The sequence below is a fragment of the Lonchura striata genome, chromosome 1 (assembly GCF_050655825.1).
Source record: "Lonchura striata isolate lonStrDom1 chromosome 1, ASM5065582v1, whole genome shotgun sequence".
Taxonomy (NCBI): domain Eukaryota; kingdom Metazoa; phylum Chordata; class Aves; order Passeriformes; family Estrildidae; genus Lonchura; species Lonchura striata.
Genome location: NC_140703.1, coordinates 33,401,788 through 33,422,237, shown reverse-complemented (window position 1 = coordinate 33,422,237; position 20,450 = coordinate 33,401,788). Strand labels below are relative to the sequence as shown.

The window sequence follows — 20,450 nt, the reverse complement described above, 5'->3', positions numbered from 1 at the left end:
ATATTGTGTTGAAAGCTTAGCAGTTTATTTACTAGCAGTCTATTTGTAAAAAAGACCTTTCAGGTACTGAATAGTTTATGGTTTGCTCTTCTCAAGAGAACAGTCTTACAATGACCTGATCTTTACTTCTACAGAAAATGAACATCAGAAAAATGTTCTATCTGTTCAATATTAAATTACACAGAATACTCGGCCAACCACATCTTGGCCTCTTGCCAATGAACATTCTGAGAAATACTTTCACTTGCAAACCTAAAAGCTTGAAGAAAAGGATGAGCCTTGAAAAAATAGAAGGCTGTATGGCAAAATCTATCCAAAGCATGTAAACTTTAGGACATGCACAACACTTTTCAGAGATATGTTGGCTTTTTAAAACAAGATGTTTCATCACAGAGCATTTGATGAATGTGTTGTGGGAAAGCATATATCAGATTAGGATTTCCTGAGAAAATCACAGTCTAGTAAGTAGTCTGGGACTGTTATGAGAGTGTTTGCCTAAGTCAAATGGAAGCTGGGGCTCTGATCCCATATCTACCTCTTTCAGGTAAAGAAATCAGGCAATAAAACAGGTATTGTAATGTGTGAGGCGTGGTGGATTGTCTGTACGTCATCTCAGGTGAAGTAATGACTTAGAAAGTACTTACAGTCCTTGCTGTGCCGTGTTATGCAAATACAAAGTGAATCCATAGAGCAGAAATGAGTAATTATATATTACTCAGTCTTCTGGAAAGTCCAAATCCTCACTGCTAAAAGCTACTCATATTTCTCATTAACTTCCTGCTGATTCTTTGACAAAAAAGAAAACAGGCATTACTTAGATCTCTATTGACCAAGAATTTGAATGTCTCAGCTCAATATTCAGACTATGCAGCATTCTGTATGCCAGGTGGATATTGTTCAACTGCTTTATTTTGTAATTTGTGACTCTATCTAGTGCCTGGTTCTGCACATACAGATATGGTTGGCATTTTGGGACAGTGTAGGGGTATTTGACGTGGCCTACAGAAGTTAATTGGGGTATTGTGTGTGACTAGTCACAGCCTCACAAAATGCTCTGTTAGAGCAGTGTACATGCTAAAAACTGAAATAGTCACAGAAAATTAGTGGATTCAACTTTGGTTGAAAAACGCCACATTGTTCTTGCCTACATATGTGGCCAGATGGAAAGAGAAAAGAAGGTAAGTTTAGTCTGATAAAATGGATTGAAAAATTCAACTTTATTTGAAAGAAAGTTAATTTATGAAAAACACGTTTTCAATGCAATTCACATCATCACTTTGACTCATCTAGAGAAAGAATGAAGGGAGGGAAAAGTAGGTATATATAAAATTGCTTAATAACAGAGAGCTAATGCAGTAACTTTCTGAAGTCTGGACAGAGTCAGTTGAAGACATGCCAATTTTCTGCTGTCCAAAATGCATGTGACACAATTCTACTTTGAAAATCAAGCATACATCTATATTTGCATTGCTTTGGTCTTGAAGTTGACACTGTTCCTTATTTCATCAAATTTCTAGCCAGACTATGATATCCAGTTACTGTTTCCTTACGCAATACAAAGGAGGCCCACAGACTGGTTTAAGATTTCCAGCATCAAGGAACTTTCTGTGTGTCTTATAACTGCTGCTTAATGTGAGCTTCATTATCTCTCCATGTTGAATCCTGATCTCTGTGCTTCTAGATTTATTTTCTCTGGCTTCTAATTTCTTAATCATACAGCTGAAATTTTTTTCTTTTTCCCTTTCTACCAAAGATACCTGCAATAGTTTTCTCCTTGCAGTGCGACCTGAAGAATTATGCCTGTCTTAGTACTGATGTGTTCTTACCACAATGTTGCTACAATACAAAGAGGTCCTCTGGAATCAGTAATTTCACTAAAGTAATGAATTCAGTGCCTTGTTTCCAGAGAAACATGTGCTTTTCAATTGTTATGAATGTAGATTCTTCCAGGGTTTCAGTTTTTCCAACACTTTTTCTTTTCCATGTTTGGCTGTTAACAAGAAGGCCCTCCTGCTAAAGGCCATCCTGCTAAAGACACACTGCACTTCAATAAAGGGTGAGCTTCTGAAGCAATTTACACCAGGACCCTGGGGTTGTTTACTGTTTCCTCCTCCCTCCTTAATTCTTTTTGCCTGTTACTTAGCACCTATTTAAAGTAAGAAATGAGGTCTGAAGCACTTCAAAGCTGCAAATATCTATGGCATACTGTTAACTGTTTTCTGACATCATTTTAACTGATGCAAGCAGCTTCTTTTAATAGTAGACTGCCCTCTTTGCACGCCACACACCTGCCACTCAGCATTGCTACAGCCACATCATTCCGGGAAGCTTTGTGTCACATTTCCCACTAGTAACACAGTGGGAATAGTCACTCCCATAGCTCCAGCAGCATCTGGGTCAGTTTCCTTTGTGTCCTATCTTGGTCATCAGAAGGGTTTTAGGAAAGATGAGTAGGTAACCTGGTGAGGCACAGGTAGTTTTAAACATCAGCTATGCTGATAGGAAGAGCAATTTAATTTATTATTATATTTATTATTTAATAGTAAATAAGTGTGGCTGAATCATTAGCTAGAGGGTTGAAAGAACATATTTTACCATCAAAGCTGAAATTGGTAGAATCAGGTTTTTAACAGACGCGCATCAATTTCTACACCACATTACTACAGTAGTCCTCATTTCCTCCTCATATTCTTTACCTGAAGTAACTCCATGCCCTCTCTCAACATTGCTCAACACCTTTTTCAGTGCCCCCAGCTCTTTTTCCTGTTCCTAATTACTCCTGGAGTATTTTCAGCTTCCTCTTCCCATTCATTATCTGCTTGGTTGAGAAGGCAAAGTAGAAGGGAAATTGCCTGTTACTTCCCCAGGACTGCAGTTAGAGGCTGCTGTTGTTTGGCCTACCTTATTTTGTTTCAGATTGGCTCTTTTTTCCATTTCCTATGCAAGGATATGAATCCAATCCCCAATTACTATAGATTATTTTGTTTCCTTGGTAGTATTATCAAGCATTTAGCCAACACGTCAAGGAAACTGGTTCTTCCCCTCTGTTCAGTGGTTGGGAGACCACAACAAAGTTCTGCATCCAGTACAAGAAAGGCATTGACAGACTGAAGGAGTCCAGTGGAAGGTCTGGGATGATCAGGGACTGGGACAAACTTATAGAAGGAAACAGTCTAATTTAAGTTATCCTAGAGAAACAAAGGCTATGTGGGCACATAATTTCAGTCTTCCACAATGTAAAGTGGGATAATGGAGAAGAAAGAGGCAGATTCTTCCTGGAGGTGCACAGTGAAAGGGCAAGAAAAATGGACACAGGTTATAACTTGGGAAATTCTGATTTAAGGAAAATAAGTGTTGACAGCATGGATGGTTAAGCATGGGAGCAGATGTCCAGAAATGGTGTGGACTCTTCGTTTCTCCAGATACTTAAAACATGACCACTTTGAAGTTATCCCTGCTTAAAATGAGAGATTTGAGCACATAATGTTAGGAAGTCCCTTTCTATCTAAATTATTTTGTGATTCTATATATTAATTACTCTAAAACTGCTCAGATTTACCAAAATTCACCAACAGACTAACAAGTCATTTAACTGGGGGAGCAGGGATGAGGGGAAAAAGGTATACTGACAGACAGATGAGTGAATAAATGAAGTAATGCCATCAGATTGCTTTCCCTAGAAATATGCTTGTCCTGACCTCTGGCAAAAATGGTAGACCACTAGCCAGCATCATTCCTTGCCAAATGTTAGTGTCTACAGTATGAAACACAGATTACCATTAGGAGTTTGCTTTAGTGCCATTCTGAATGCAGCTGTAGCTGTATTGGTGTATTTTTACCCATCCTGGCTCCCATGCAGACATGAAAAAGCAGTGCATTATGATTATTTCTGTTGTGTGATGTGTCTACAGGACACCTTTGCAGAATAAGGAGTGGCAAATACTAACAAGTTGAAACATTAAGGAATCTTCAGCCAATGACACGATAATCAAAGAGGTAAGCTTCAATGAAACAATCATATAGGCAGGAACCGGTTTGGCTTGCAATACTTCATAAAGCTATGTGAAATATGAGAGCTTTCCAAAGCTATTGCTTGGGAGTTCACAGAGTGTGAGAACAGACAGTAGTGAGGCAATTTAACGTATGCAAATTTTATGTAAATATCTTTTGTTAGACTATGATTGAAGCCGTAGAGGAGGAGCACCATTTCAGGCCAATTTATAAACCAAGGACAGGCTGTCAGCTTGAGATCAGTCTTTCTTCATGCACAGACATGTGGTCAAGCATTCTTCTTGGTATTCTGTCCTTGAACTGGTTTCCCATCGTGTCTTCTGAAACGTAAGTGGTCACACAGTCTGTGTCTTTATGATAACATATTTTATTGTATTTCCCACCATCTTATTTCTTCTGGGACACTGCTATATGAAACAGGATATTTGAGACATAGATCTTTAAATGTGTTGACTTGGAAGTAGATGTCATTGAAGGATGGTTTAGAATGGTGCTCTCTGTCATGAAACTGCTGTGAAATCTAGTGCGAATGACAGAAACCTGGAACTTGAGTAGCTGAAGTGTGATATGCATGGGTAAAGTGTCAAGGAGACTCAGGACTAGACTAACAAGTAATACTAATAATTAGGATTGATAGGCATCAGCAGCACAGAGAGAGAACCGTGTATGGGAGGTGCTAGAGGCCAGGCAGTGGCTGGGACTAAGACCATGCTGAATGGCAAACCCAGTAAAATTAGCATTCACATTAGCACTGTCAGTCTCCATGAGTTTATATAAATGGAAGATTTCAGCCACAGTATTCAAAAATATACCAACATTATAGCTTAAACCCTCTTCTCAAAAATTCTAAAGGAAAAACACTAAAAAGGCAGCTTAGCTTCGTCTAATACACTGTTAATTTTAATACTTTTAATTGTGGTCTTTGAATTTCATGCAGCCTGAACTGGACAAGTACAAATAAAAATAAAGGCAATATGAGCTGGCAAAGCTGTGGGAGAAAAAAAAGGGAAAGGATAAGATTAGAAAGAAAGATTATGTGATTCATGTTGTGCTACAAAACCAGTTCATTAATTCTGTCATATGTTATTTAGAAAGAGTAGTTTGGGCAGCAAACTGCTGGACAGCAACAGAGTTTTAGAGAAACATAGCAAATATGAAGGAATGTTTTTCAGAGGAGTACTACAGGGAAGGAAGGCTGCCCTAATTATACAGAAGAAAAGTATAAGTAAAAAACTTAAATGGAAGAAAGAAACAAAGAAAACAACACAGAGAGAAGCGTGGAAACAGGAACGTGGAAACAGAACTGAGCATACAAATTAGCTTGAGCATTCCCTAGAATTTTCTGCAAAATGGAAAGGCAAGATCATTTCTTGCCCATTAAGTGGATTGACTCATGTCAGTTCAGGAGATATTCAGAGAATGAGAAATTTAAAGATTGTTGCAACTGTTAACTAGTATTTTTGTGATTAGTCCCAAGAAGAAGCTAAATATTGTTCCTCCTTATGGGAGGCTGCAGAGGTTTAGGTACACACTTAGGTCATGGGAGGACAAATGCAGCTATGCTTTAGCCACTTCAGTAATTGGAGCTGTGTAAATACTTGGAATTGAGAGGTTCAGTATATGCTGGGTAAGACACTTCACAGAATGATGGCAGTCCCTTAGCTCAGAAAGAATTGTGAGGGATTAAAAAGTTCACATTTGTACTTCCTTAGCATATTATCTAAAATCCATTGAAAGAAATTGAAATCCTTCCATTGGTTTGAGCAAGCATTGGATCATGTCTTCCTTCACACTTATGGCTCTTTGGTGGTATTTTCCTCTCCTGTTTGCTCTGACTTTCCTCCATGGCTGAATTTTGTGATTGGTCTTACAGCCAGTATGTGCTGCTGGTCCCATCGGTTGTGCGGAGCGATGCTCCACAGACGGCTTGTGTGCAGTTACACAACCTCAGTGAGCCTCTCTCCATGAGCATTGTCCTGGAATATGGCAGTGTCCAAAGGACTCTCTTTGAGGAACCCGTGACAGAGAATGACTTCTTCAAGTGCAGCGAGTTCCAGGTATTTTCTCTTTTGAAACTACTGAAGAGGGTTTAATAGCTGGAAATAATTGTGATTGCAACTCTCCTTATCAGTGAGAGAAAGAAAAGTGTTTAAAGTAAGATAAACTCTTGGAAAGGCTGACAAAACAGGAAAAAGACCTGTGGACTGTAGAAGGGAGCTAATGAAAGACTTTCAATCTCCATTCCCAGAGTGAATAGAGCAAAATTTTAGATTGTTATCACAGTTGCATGCTCCTTATGGAACTGTAGAAGTATCAAGCAAGATAATAGGTTCTATATGGATCCCAGTTATTCCTTTTCCCATGATGCTGCAAATCTGTACACACAAGAAAAAGAGTCCCAGGGTGAGGTCTTCCAGAATGCATCAGGAGAAAACACTTCAAAATTAAAGATATATGGCTGTGGCAACCTGCATGTAAGTAGGGAAATGCATAGGACAGAACACAACTTCAAATCTTATTACCTGATGACAGATTATGGGCTTTCCACAGCAGAAATTCCCAGAAATTATCTCACTGACAAAGGTGGGTCTTCCCATGACTTTTCATAAGCTATTTATGACTCAACTGACAGTATACTACTTTAAAACCCTGGGCATCTGGGAACCTCAGCATGTCTCGTTTACCACTTTTCCTCTGGGGTTTTGCTCCTCTCCAGGTTCCTCCTGCTACTTCTGATCCCCTGGCATTCATTTCCTTCTCAGCCAGAGGTGCCACAGTTGACTTAGCTGAGAGAAGATCAGTGGCAATTCAGAATGTGGATGGTGCTGTCTTCGTCCAGACGGACAAACCCCTCTACAAGCCAGGACAAACAGGTGGATGAAGGGTTTGAGTCACCTAGAAAAGTGAGAAATGGAGTGAAAGGGTGGGGCAAGGATGACAGAAACTTACTCTTGTGGAATAAAAATCTCATCTGAATTTGAGATCATCAAAGTTATTGAAAAATAGAACCAATTCACAACAGTGCAATGAAGTAGTAGAATTCATGTGTTTGTGCTTAGTTAATTGCCTTTACAGGATCTTGGGTTCTGTCAGGTTTACTTGACGAGAGGCACATAAAAAGTATCCTTAAAATTTCAGAAAATAATAGATTAAGTTTGAAGCTAATAAAGTTAATATAAAAATGAAGTGAGCACCTCATTTTCTGTCAACAACTCTTTCTCCTTAACTGTTGATCTATTTTAAAGGGCTGATTTCATCACAATATTTAAATGACGGTACTAGCTGTGGTGGAGTTAGCTATCTCTTCAGCATAATTATACTTTAGTCCAAGGGGGTAATAATTGAATATATTTCAGCTTACATTAATTTTTGCTTTCTTTTTTGACTGGCTAACATAATCCTTTCATGTTCTCTGGGCACTCTTTAGATTTCCGACAAAGCCTGGTCAAAACTGTGTATTGAAAATTATTTATCACTGCTAATGAAATAAAAGATAGAGACATCTGCAGGTGACACTTGGAGATCTGACACTTGGTGCCAGGTTGATGGTTGAGCTAGACAGTCCTTGAGGTTTCTTCCAGCCTTTGATTCTGTAATCCTTTTTTGTCCTGTTTTTTTTTTTTTTTTCAGTGATGTTTCGTGTGGTCACTTTGGACACCCAGTTCAGACCGGTTCAGGAGATGGTAAGTGTGAGTTATAGTCAAAATTTTTCAAGTACCCTCTTGAGGTACGTCTTCACTGAGACTCTCTCTCTTAGATATTGAATAAGAAGGGCCTGGAATAGGCTTCCTGGTATTATTTATATTTTTGTATTTTTTGTATTTTGTATGTTTGCTGTAACTCCTTACCTTCGCACTCCGTCATTTCCCTGCCTTTGTAGAGGGCAAGGCTCTGAAAGCACTTGTGGAAATCTCTCACAGAACACAGATTTTGTAGTCCCAGATATGTATAAAAAGACTGGATATTTTTTCAGAAAAAAATCACAAACAGGTTATCCTCTTAAAAATTATCTTTTTAATTACAGGCATAAGTTGTAAATTGTTTCCCTGGCCCAGTCTTCTCTATCCAGAAAAAGCTGTTCACAGTTTTCCTTATGTTCTAGTATTTATCAACCTCCACTGTTAGATTTTCATTTTGATGATTGTTTTTTCTCTCCCTTTATTCCCTCCTCCAGTATCCCAGAATCATCATTGAGGTAAGAGATACAACATTAATTTAAAGCACAAGTTCTTTTGGGAAGGCTGTACTTCATTTCCCATAGAGTCAACAGCTGAGGGAGATTCATCCAGAGCACACCATTTAAAGCCAATGGATTTGAGGTTGAACAGTGGCAATATCCTCTACCAGCACCAGAGGAGAAGAAATCAGCACAACTGGAGCTGTTAGTCAGAGGTGTCGTGGGGTTGCTGCTCTGCCTTTCATTAGAGTTCAAACAGGAGTGTTCTGTCCAGGTGTACCTTGGGAGGACTACAGCAAATAACTTGTGAAAAAGCCTCATTCTTATACAAAGATATAAGAATAGTGACTTTCTGAAATGCCATGTTCTCATGGGGATGGGCTGACAATGAATCATCTTCTACCACATTTCACATCACTGCATCTCCACACATTTCTAAGAGGCCAGCATAATATTCCTGCTTTACAAAGGCAGTTGAGTCAGAAAGATTTATGCTACGAGTGTTTTAGATAGGAAACCTGTATCCCACATGCAACACGTGTCCCACTCAGGAGCTGTTTCTGAATGATCTGAGGCCATCTGTCAGTGTAGCGAATTCCCAGTTAAACATAAACTTAGGTTTGTTAAATCACAAGCAGAGATGGAAAGTCAGAGCACACATCATCAACCCCAAAGCACTCTTAGCCTGTGACTCATTTAGCCATTGTTAGAAGACAGGCCTTGAAAGAAGGCAAGAAGTGGTGATAAAGGTTTTGCTGCATCTCTTTCTTCCAGGATCCAGATCAAAACAAGATCTTCCAGTGGCTGGAGGTGACATCGAATCACGGAATCGTCCAGCTTTCCTTTCCACTAATCCCAGAGCCTATTCTGGGGTCCTACCGAATTACTGTGGAGACAAAGTCAGGTGAAAAAGAGTACCAGTCCTTCAGAGTGGAGGAATATGGTAAGTAAAGGCTCATAAACTACCCTGTACTAGCAGTGAGGCCCTGCCTAAGTCAGAGAAAAGCTACTAATGCAGAGTTTAAGTCTTTTGAATTCTCCACATCATGCCTGGAAAAGAAAGGCATGGCGAGAGCTGGGTGGACTGGTGCATGAGAAGCAGGCCTTTCCCAGCTATGTTGTCATTATTGCTGGTGATCTGCAATAAAAGATAAGTTGACAAGAGGTGGTGTCAGCAATCTATTTGATTTTGTTATTTCCATTAATCTGTTGCCTTTCTCCTTCACTGCAACTGGATTGCATAATAACTTTTGTTCTCCAGGGCTTAACTAATTTGAGGCATTGGCATTACTCATTTTTCTGTAAGAAAAGAGATTAAAGTGATTTTACCATGGGTTTTGCTGTGACTGTTATAAATATTAATCTGATTATTATTTAATCTTACAGAAGTTACTTATCTTATCATGGTAGGTTATTTTTTCCATTGTAATATACTACAGCCAGTTCCTAGATAGGTGCTTTTTTAATCCATTTCCTCTCCCTTGCTGGTTAAAATGTTTTTGCCAACTGTTTTTTTTTTTTACTGTCTTACACACACACATACACACATACACCTGTGTATGGCATGCAATTGCTGATCAGTCATATTCATGTTACATTCTCAGTGCTGCCAAAATTTGAAGTGACAACCACTGGGCCAAAGACAATTTCTTTCTTCGATGAAGAAGTCAGGGTGAACGTTTGTGCCTCGTAAGTATCAGAGCTGAAGACAGCACAATTGTGTCCAACAAATGGTATAGGCATTGGATGGTGGGCTCTGCTGGGGAGCAGAGGTCCTGCTGCTGGCTCAGAATGTGGCTTAGAGCAATTCCTTTAGCTATGACTTTCATGATATAAAATAGGATAGCTCTTCTCCTGCTACATAACAGAATTAAAACCAGGAGAGTTTGTGCGTATCTAAATGAAGCACTTCCTACTTGCTAGCTGTTGTGTTTTATTATCTCAGCAAATGAGCGTCTATCATTAAAATTACTGGCTGTGGTGCTGCCAAGGTGTGGAGTGCCAGGAGCTAAAAGGGTGAATAGGGTCAATATGTTCTGCCTTGTGTAAGGTACCAATGAGAAAAAGCTGCAGGGAATTATATCCTGAGTCCAGCACTGCTTTCCAGCTTCAGACCTTAAAGAATGATTGCACCAAAACTCTGGTGAAGCAGAGTTTTTTTACAAAATGGCAGAAAGAGCCAAAAAATAGCAGAAGGGAATTCTACTAGGGCTGACTGATAGTAATTCCCAGCTGCTCTTCTGTCTGTGCTGTGGATACTGCAGAGGATTTAGAGTCTGCATTGCTCTGCAACTTTTGCAGGTCTTGTGTTAAATCCACATGATTGAATTGTCATGTTTCTTCCTCTCCTAGGTACACTTATGGCCAGCCAGTGCAAGGGAACGCCCAAATTAATGTGTGTCAACAGCGCTTTTATAGTCCACTGTGTGTACAAAACCGGGAAAAAACCTGTGAAGCTGTCACTGGACTGGTATGATACATAACAAGTTCTGTCTTCCCTGTCAGCTTTACTACCCAACATGTAGCACAGTATTCAGTGGCCTCATTAATTTCCAAGGGAAATTAATTAACCAAAGAGACAATCTCCTTGGTGTGGTTTTTTTCACTATCCACAGGCAATGCTGAAAGATTTCACTAAAAGACTGATTTTCCCTCAGAAAGAATCAGTAGGAAGGAGGGAAGCTTATGAAACTGTAAACTTGTAATAATTTCTGAAACACTGGGGCAGTGTTTGTACCAAATCTAATCAGCAGAACTCTGCTGGGAGTCTTTCAGGACATAATATTAAATGAATGAGTAATTTGTCCACTAGCTCAGACTCAGTGTGCTGTGGCCACAGAGAAAAAGCATCATGCAAGATGGGTTTAAGAAGGAGCATGAGCATAGAAAAGACTAGAGGGGATAAGGAGAAAAGTTTCCAGGTGCTAGAGTAAATAATATTGAAACAGTCACCTGGGATGGGAGCTGGGGAGCAAGAAATGTCAGGTAGGCAGGGAGCTCTTCAGAGATGCACTAATACATAATGAGGAGCAATTTTGAAAACCTTGAGAAAAATGGGTTTTCCCCTTTGTTCTGCTATTTCAGCTGGGAAAGGATGGCTGCCTCAACTCTGTCATCTCCATCAAAAAATTCCAGCTTTACCGCAGCTATGCCAGGATGTATGCCAGCCTCAACATAGAAAGCATCGTCACTGAAAATGGGACAGGTAACACCAAGTGGATGTTGGGAGGAACTGATTAAAGCTAATGCATGGATATTCCTCAGAGGAATCCCCTGCATCACCATCTGTGTGGCAAACAGGCAGCAATTATGGTTTTCTTTGCATAGCTCTCCCTCCAGAGCATCACTACTCCATACAATTTATCAAAAGGAACAGCTTTCTGCCCATGTCTGATTTCTGTTTCTCCTCCTTTGTACTGGCTGTGTCTCACAGGTATCCAGATGAAGACCTATGACTATGTTTCCGTCAACCAAGGAAATGACCAAGTGCAGTTCAGGAATATAGATTCCTATTACAAGAGGGGAATTCCTTACCATGGTGAGGTAGGTACAGGGGAGAATATATGTAGACCCAAACTCCCTGAGGTCCAGCACGATTATCTCCATGTTGCCCCATTTATGGCTGTCACCTGAATGTCCTGTCAGCTTCCCAAAATAACACTGCATAACATTGACTGTATAGTTCTCTTGATACTCCTAGAGAAAAAAGAGGATTGTATCACACCCAGTGTGTCAGGGTCTCTTTTCTGCTATAGTCAGAGGATGCCTAAAAAGTAAGTAGAAGGTCATATGAGTAGGGAAGAGGAGTCTTCAAGAAAATTCTTCAGAAATGGTTATGTGTAAACTAAAGGTAGAATTCACCCTGTGTTGCATCACGCAATCCCAGGGATTTTTACTTACAGCAGTGTAGATGTTGGAGCATGTTCCTATTTCTTAGCAACCTACACATGCAGGATAAACCAGGCACAAAAAGGATGATGACCTGTACATCATCCTGACGGGCAATTGGAGACTGTGGGTGTGCACAGACATGTAGGAGTTAAAAGGTTCTGCTGAGCTCCACAGGCTGCTTGTGGCCATGAAGTCATCTGGTTGTTTAGGTGTGTTAATCAATGGTCTTCAATAAATATTTCTCCTCCCTTTGTGACACATAGCTTATTCTTCACTGATGGGAATTTCCCACTGATGGGAATTTTCCTGCCGTAGAACTTCTGCTCCCTGAAAATACTGGGGAGCATGTGCCTCTTCAATACATTTCACTCTTGATTTCTACTCCCTGCAGCTGTCCTGAGTGTTTAGGTGACCGTCCTCTAGTGCAAAGAGCTTTTCTTTTGTTGTTCTTTATTTTGTTTCTGAATCCCTTGGGTATTCATTGTGTTCAGATCACTGTGACAAACATGGATGGTGAACCTGTTGCCAGCAGCACTGTCCTGCTGGAGCTCAACGGAGATTATCTGGCCAACTATACCACAGACAAAAATGGTGTTGCTGCTTTTTCTATTGACACATCCAACTTCTTCGATCCCAGTTTGAAGCTGACAGTAAGTAAACACAGGCTACAATCTAATTCAGGGATAAATACTTCATAGGAGAGATGGTTTAGAAGGAATACCTGCAAACTCTGTGAAACTTGTATAAGAAAACACCAGTGCCTGAGAAGAGGCACACTGCACTCCAGCTGTTGTTTTGGGTTGTAGTGATCTTCAGTCCCACTTTGCTTTTCCCTCACCTTTAGAAGCTCTTTCTGCATTCACCTTCCTTATCTTTATTCTGTGTATTAGAGGACCTTCCTCAGAGCCTGCACTGCCTTCCCCATCTAACCTTGGTGCATGCCAGCACCTTTTACTACTGTTGACTGCTTCCCTGCATTTCTGCTGGCACAAACTCATGCCTGTTATCATTCTTGTATTTATTATGGTATGATAGAAAGAGCTGAGAAAAAGTGTGTCATTTAGAACAATGCCATTCTAAATCAGTGTAAGTCCCAGCAATGTATGCAACTATCCTAAGCTTGAAAAAAACATGAAATAGCCTCCCTATTGCAACGTGCCACAGGCATCTGGTTGCCTAAAGATGTCCAGAAGGCTGGTCATTCTTCATTGGTGAAACACAAATTTTTCATACCAGTTCTTGTTCGTGGCTTAAACAGCCTCACAAAATCAGTTTCCCAACAGAATATTTTACAGAAAAGAAGCCTTTGCCTCTCACCTGCCTTGCATTTTCTTTTTTTTCACACTGTTGACTCCACATGTATGGTTTTCCATTTCATAGGTCAAACAGGCACCAGATGAATGTGCAGACTTTTTCTGGAGGATTCATAATGAGCCCAAAGACTCATTCATTGTCCGGCGTTTCTACTCACGGACCAACAGCTTTCTGAAAATTGAGCCAGTGACAGAGCAGCTCAGCTGTGGCCAGCAGAGAACAGTCAATGTTCACTATGTCCTGAACAGAGAAGGCTACAGAAACCTCACATACACAAATTTCTACTATATAGTAAGTCCTAATGTTACCTCTAAAACACCTTTTTTTCACCTTCTCTCGAACACCATATAAGACAGAAATCTTGCCACAAGACAGTGGTCATGGATCACGGCTCAACCTGATGGCCTTCAAGGCTTCTCAGAACACAACTCAAAATCAATGATTTCATGGTGGAAGGGAGAAGGTACTTTTGATCCCCTTTCATGAGATTTTTCTATGCTCAGGTGATGACACAAGGAAAAATTGTTCTCAGTGGCCAGAAGGAGGTCAGCATTTCTGGTGGTAAGTTCCAAACCATATTACCTCTCATACTTCATCCTTGAGAGCATAGTAATTTTTGCAAGTGATGAAAGCAGAGAACTGTGGCTAAATCAGGTACTGGTTCCTAAATCCCATAACCTCTTACTGCTCACAGAATCATCTTCTTTTGCTGCAGCATCTAGACAACCCCCCATATCATAATCAATCTTATCTTGTTAATAGAAAGATATTTTGTTGTGATCAAACACATGGAATGCAACCTTCATCTATTTTATTGTATTATTTTATAATGCCAAGGAGTATTTATGGTCTCATAGTTACTGTGTGGCATCCTAGTCTTCACCAACTAGAATTATAAAACATTTTAAAGTTTGGAACAATAGGTGTCCCATTTGAAAGGGATATTTAGCAGGCAACGCTTGAAATTCATTGCCCTTTCAGAAGTCTCCAAATACCCACAAATGACAGTGATCCTAACCTTCATTCTTTCATTGTTAGAAGACCATTTTCTTGCAGAATCTGGTCTATTTGTCCACTTAAAGAGGTGACTTAATTAAGCCTCTCTCCCTATATAAGACTTGTTTAATTTTTGGTCTTAAGCTTAATTCCCTGTCCATGTACTTGTAGTTTTTATCCATGTAGAGAAGAATTTCTTCTTTCTTAATGTTAAGAGAACTCTCCTTTAACTCAGAATATTGCTTTATTTCATCTGGTGTAGGAGGTTCTAGTTTTGAGACCCAAAGGTAGAGTAATGTTCTCCTCATAGCAATTGTGCACAGATTTCCATGTTTAGCTTCTTCCCAACATGGACCTCTCTTTGCAAAGCACTCTGGTCTCAATATCCTCCAGTTTGTATCTGTTATCTTCCTGATGGGAGCTGTCCCTCTGCCTCTGAGAGATGAGTCTTCCAATGTCCAATTCCCTGGGTGTTAAAGGTTCTTATAGGGTATCAATAAATATGTGTTCCTTCCACCAAAGCTGAGGTTTGTGTAAGCTCTTTTGCTGGCTTGTCCTTTCCTGATCCATGCTCCTTCCACAGATTCCAGAGGTACATTCCCCATCACACTGACTGTCACTGAGAAGCTTGGCCCCAACGCCAAACTGCTGCTCTACACGGTGCATCCTGAGGGAGAGATAGTGGCTGACAGCTCCAGCATACACGGTGACATATGCTTCAAAAACAAGGTGGAAACCTTTGCTTTCTTATTAAGGGGCATTGTCAGGGTTTGCTGAAAAATGGTCAGGAAATGATCTCATAAAGAGCCCTGCACTGGGGATGGCATTTAGGAATGGAAAAGGCGCAGGAATGTCTGGGATCATGAGAAGCCGTCCCTGGAATTGGCGCGGAAGGTTCAGGCTCAGACAAAACTGTCCCCACGGTGGAGAGAGAAGGGTGCCTAGGGGGTTATGTGGATTTTTACAAACTGATCCAGAAGGGCCATCTAGCGGAGAGCTTTGTCCTACAGAGAGCGGAGGGGATTCAGGGGTTGAAGGGGAGATTTAGATCTCTGTGCCAATCCGATTCACCTAATTTCCGTGGGTTGTCTTGGATTCGCTGATTTCCAGGTCCAGCTCAAGTTCTCTGAGAAGCAGGGTCGCCCGGGCTCTGAAGTTGGGCTCCACCTGGAAGCTGCTGCCAACTCCTACTGTGCCCTGCGAGCAATTCAGAGCGTCCTTCTTCACTCCGGGCAAGAATTAACTGCTGAGAGTGTAAGTCCCATCTCCAGTCCTGTGTTCTTTTGAGCTAGGAACAACCCAGTTCCCACCTGTGATGTCTCAGCTGCTGACTGTATTTTTAGTTTTCCTTTGGAAACAGACATCTGTGAGTAAAGGAAGGTCTAAGGCAATTGTATGCTTCAAAGACAGATATTGATAGCATGGCACTGCTTTTGGGAATCATGGTAGTGTAACATGTATCCCAAAAATATGCCTTATGTAAATCCTTGACAGCACATTTCCTCACTGTGGAGTGATTATGTCAAACTTGCATTTTTACAGCTCAGATAGGCCTTGGGCCCAGAACAAAAGCTGTAGATGACAGATAGTGTCTTGTAACACTAATCTGCTCTCTGTTTAATTCAAGAGTGTATCTCCATGCTTTCTGCTCAAGTTCACTCCACAAAACCATTGTGGCTTAGAAGGAGGATGGTGCAGCTCAGTCCAAATTGCTTATTCATCTCTAGGTAGGCACCACTAATTAAACCCACCAAAGTCGACAGGATTGCTCAGGGACCACCGTATGCTTTGAGTATCTGTGACTTTGCACCTGTCTGAGACCTTCCTTGTGCTTAAACTACTCACTCTCACCTCCAGGTGTACTACCAGCTTGGTAGAGGTGATTTATATGGCTATTACTACAACGGGCTCAGCCTGGAAGATGACAGGCCACAGGCGTGTACCCCATCCAAAACCATCTTTTCTGATGGCTTGTACTTCGAACCGGTGAATGTCAGTCGTGATGGAGATGTCTACGGGATTTTCAGGGTATGTGTGGGAGGCTCTTTAAGTGGGAGAGATTCCAGAAGAATTCATCAACATAAGCATTGAACTTTCTCATGTGGTGGTTTGTACTGCTGAGAAAAGGCAGCTGATGCCTAAAACTGCCTAAAACCTCTGATCATCCTATTTATGCATTTTTTTTCTTCATCCCTTACTCAGGAGCCCTGAAAACCCCTGGCTAACTGCCCATGGTTCAGTAGACATTTCCTAAGCAGGACCATGGCCTTGGCTCATGACTCCAGGCATTTCTTGTAAAGATCTATGTTTGTGATGCAGGCCACTTGGTTCCTATACACTGAACTCCACTGGCCCTGTATCCTAAGACATAAGGCCAACATCAGACTCATCATTGCTGCTCTTTGCAGAACACGAGGTGTCACTGCTCCATAAAAAATACACAGAGGCTGGTGAGGTAGAGCGGAAATGTTCAAGGCTGAAAAAGCGGGATGAATTGGGATGAGAGAAGGGAGAAATGAGGAATGATGATTAGTGATATGCACTGGCAGCTAGTGAATACCCTGAGTGATTTGATAATTCTTTCCCATTTAGGATATGGGTCTGAAAGTGTTCACCAACTCTCTGCTACGGAAACCAGTTCTGTGCAATGAAGAGAGATCAGATACGGAAAATTTCCTTCTTCACCATTATGATGCCAATCTCAAGGCCACAGGTAAAAGAAGGTTTGTTAGAACTCAAAATGTCTCTCAGACATTTTTAAAGGTTCCAGGCCTTAGTCAGAAGCATTTTAAACCCTAACAGGCAGCTAAAAACAGCTGTAATTTTGAGTTTAAGCCATAAAATGAGTTACCAACTTTAGAAGTAGAACAAGCAGTCACAAAGAGTTAAATAATATAGTAAAAGTAGTTACAAAAGAGAGGGGAATTTTTTTTAGTATTGTACAAGGGAGTTTTAGCACTTATACAATACAAGAAGGTTTTTACTTTATACATAGAGGTCAGAAGTTCTAAGATAGAAGAAAGTAGGCTAATCCTATTCTTCCTCCTTCTTCCTTACCTCCATGTTCTTAATAATGTTAGCACTCACAAATTAGTTTAGAGTAAAAAAGCACTTTATAATATAGATAGTAGGTATTGGGAGAAAACTATAAACATATAATACATAATATATCATATAAAAGATAGCAGCAGCCCTAGGCGAGGGGAGAAAAAAAACAACAGAGAAGATGTCAAGGTGTTTGTGTGCTTCTGCCTGGGCCGCTGACCAAGCAGCCACAGCCCAAAAAGACAATCTTTTAGATAACTTACAATAAACTACCTTAAAACCAAACAGCAAAAGCCTATGCAATTTTTCTTTAGAAACACAAGTTAAAAAAAAATTTACCACCACATGGAACCCCAGAGCAAGCCTGGGGTTCCCACAAAGGTTCATTCTCTATCTCCAGTCTCAGTCTACCTGGTCTTTTAAACTGTTGCCTGTATAAAATAACAGCCAGTGTAGTGGGGGGTTTTGGGAAATAGGCCTGTGTGTCCCAGTTTGCATCCTATAATCTCCTTCTGGAAGTCCTTGCAGTAGAATCAATTTTGTTTCAGGTGTAGGTGCATGTAAAAAAAAAAAACAGGGAATACTGTGATGCTGCTTCTTTTATAAATTGATATTGGCTTTTCAGGGATTTTCCGGTCAGAATCTTTCATCAAATCATAATTTAGTTAAATATTTAAAAGTCAAGAGTTCACACAGCATGTGGCACACTTAGCACATAGTCTCCAAGGCTTTTATAGATCAGCAAAAGTTATGATTCTCTCTCCATCAAGTCAGATTGCTCAGCAAAAGAGCAAAAGTAGAAGTCATAATTTGCCACAAAGGAAAGCATTATTCAACATTAGGAATAAGTTCTTCCTCATGAGAATTGTTGTACATTATAAGGGGATCTCCAGGAGGTTTTGGAATCTCTATCACTGCTGGATTTCAAAACTGAGTTCACAAGAAGCAACCTGATCTGACTTTGAAGTTAGTCCTACTTCAGGAAGTTGGACTAGAGAACTACAGGAGTTGCTCCCAACCTAGATTTTTTTCAATGATTCTGTGATTCTATGTCATTATAAAGCATTTATAAGCCTTGATGATGATACTGGCTGCTGGTGCCCATTTGCAAATCAAAGAGAGCAAGTTGTAGAGAACAGAGAACACACTTTTTAAACTGAATGACAAGAACTTTCAGTATGAAATGAAGTGGAATATCTTGTAAAATAGGTAATATTTCCAGTATTTTCCCATGGGAAAAGAGTATAGATAAAAAATTGTTTCTTTGAATATCCCCATATCGCTTGGAATGTTATATTGGGGGGATGGGAAATCCAAGAATGCTCAGACAGGATACTTAGTGTTCGTTTGTGGTGTGCGACGTGTCTGGCATAATGTCTCTGATACTCTCCCATAATTATATCCCCACTTCTAGATGAGTCAAGGATTGGTGGTGGAAGTGCTGGTTTCAGCAGTGTCCGGAAATACTTCCCCGAGACCTGGATTTGGGAACTGGTTAACACAGAGTAAGTATGTTTATCTTCACTTCTTTCTTCCTTTTGAGTTGATTCATTTAGCTAAAATGGACTCTGGGAAGGAACCATGGAACATATGTTTGCTTTGTAGATGCTTTTCTCATCTTGATCAATGACAATTGCAGACAAATATTCTGTGCCCTGTCTTTCTGGTGGGGAGAAATAAATAGAGGCTAAAAGTGAAATAAAATTATTTTTAAAGGAGAGAGAAGGAGCTTGTTATTTTTCATCCAATTTTTAATTCAGCAGCAAAAAACTCCATTTATTTTATTTTCTTTCAGTCTATCACAGCATCCTCAATGATAATATTTCCATCTTAACTATGCTTTCATATGCTGTTCTAGAACATTAATCTAAATGTATTGATTCTAATCTGTGTAGTTGGGCATTTTGGTTTTTCAAAAATTGGTATTTCTAAATTTAGAAGTTGAGTATTTGAGTGCTTTAACATGTTGTTAACCAGCACCTTTATCTTTACTTCAAGCATTATAACAATTTTTTTAAATATATGGAAAGGTATCTTGTAGAAAGTGAGATGAAAACAGAAGTTCTAACTCAAGCAGAAAACCTATTCTATAATTTATCTTGGAAAATTCTGAAGATCATTTCTCATTCTGTGTTTCTTATTCTCTTCAGTTCCAGAGGAGAGGTTGATGTCTCTTACACCATTCCTGACAGCATCACAGAATGGAAAGCCAGTGCTTTCTGTGTACAGGATGATGCTGGGTTTGGCATGTCCTCACCTGTTTCCCTGACAGCATTCCAACCATTCTTTGTGGACCTCACCCTGCCATACTCTGTCACTCGAGGGGAAAGATTTAATTTAATAGCTAATGTCTTCAACTACCTCAACGAGTGTGTCCAGGTATATCAAGTCAGAGGGTATGGGTACTGTGCTGTGCAAAACAAAATAAATACTAATGCAGCAGCCTCCTTTGCTCTGCAGCCTGATTTTAAGGTCATTCTCTCTCATTTGTAATCTTGTTCCTTCTTTCTTTCTCCCAGATCAGTACCATACTGGCAGAGTCAAGTGACTATGAGGCAGAGATCCTTTCATCAGGGGGCAACACAGCAACGGTGTGTGCCAATGAAAGAAAAACATATATTTGGGCTGTTAGCCCCCAAAAACTTGGTAAGCTTGTCTTTCTATTGCCTTGATATGTCCCTGTTTGATTTTTCTACTCCCACCCTTTAGGGCAGCATCAATAATCCACAAGCAGGCATTTCTGGACAGCTCTATTAATTGCTAATAAAATTGCCAATAATTTTGAACTAGATTCTCAATGGGCAATAAGGACACTACCCCTTCCCATTTTTGTAGCTGTGTTAATCCACACTGCCTTCAAGTCCACATTGTCTTTTTTTTTTAAAGCAGTTGCTAATTACTTGCATGTGTAAGTGCTGCAAAAGCTGAAATATGAATAAAGGCAGAAGAGCTATAATTAAACTATTGCAACACTGCCTTAGGCCAGAGAAAACTCAGTACAAGGCTAAGAAGAGGT

General features: G+C 40.2%; 1 protein-coding gene across 1 annotated transcript in view; it reads left to right on the top strand.

Moving 5' to 3' along the window:
* The first annotated feature begins 4,138 nt into the window (after positions 1-4,138).
* Positions 4,139-20,450, top strand: part of LOC110472329 (ovostatin) — a 29,510-nt gene continuing 13,198 nt past the window's right edge. Inside the window, exons 1-20 of the mRNA XM_077781288.2 lie at positions 4,139-4,338; positions 5,885-6,068; positions 6,728-6,884; positions 7,642-7,694; positions 8,186-8,206; positions 8,963-9,131; positions 9,793-9,877; positions 10,541-10,658; positions 11,273-11,393; positions 11,622-11,731; positions 12,571-12,729; positions 13,460-13,684; positions 13,897-13,954; positions 14,973-15,118; positions 15,500-15,643; positions 16,247-16,417; positions 16,982-17,102; positions 18,849-18,939; positions 19,585-19,813; positions 19,954-20,080. Of these exons, the coding sequence (XP_077637414.2) occupies positions 4,178-4,338; positions 5,885-6,068; positions 6,728-6,884; positions 7,642-7,694; positions 8,186-8,206; positions 8,963-9,131; positions 9,793-9,877; positions 10,541-10,658; positions 11,273-11,393; positions 11,622-11,731; positions 12,571-12,729; positions 13,460-13,684; positions 13,897-13,954; positions 14,973-15,118; positions 15,500-15,643; positions 16,247-16,417; positions 16,982-17,102; positions 18,849-18,939; positions 19,585-19,813; positions 19,954-20,080 (2,650 nt within the window). The 5' untranslated portion in view covers positions 4,139-4,177. The remainder of the gene's footprint in view (positions 4,339-5,884; positions 6,069-6,727; positions 6,885-7,641; positions 7,695-8,185; positions 8,207-8,962; positions 9,132-9,792; positions 9,878-10,540; positions 10,659-11,272; positions 11,394-11,621; positions 11,732-12,570; positions 12,730-13,459; positions 13,685-13,896; positions 13,955-14,972; positions 15,119-15,499; positions 15,644-16,246; positions 16,418-16,981; positions 17,103-18,848; positions 18,940-19,584; positions 19,814-19,953; positions 20,081-20,450) is intronic.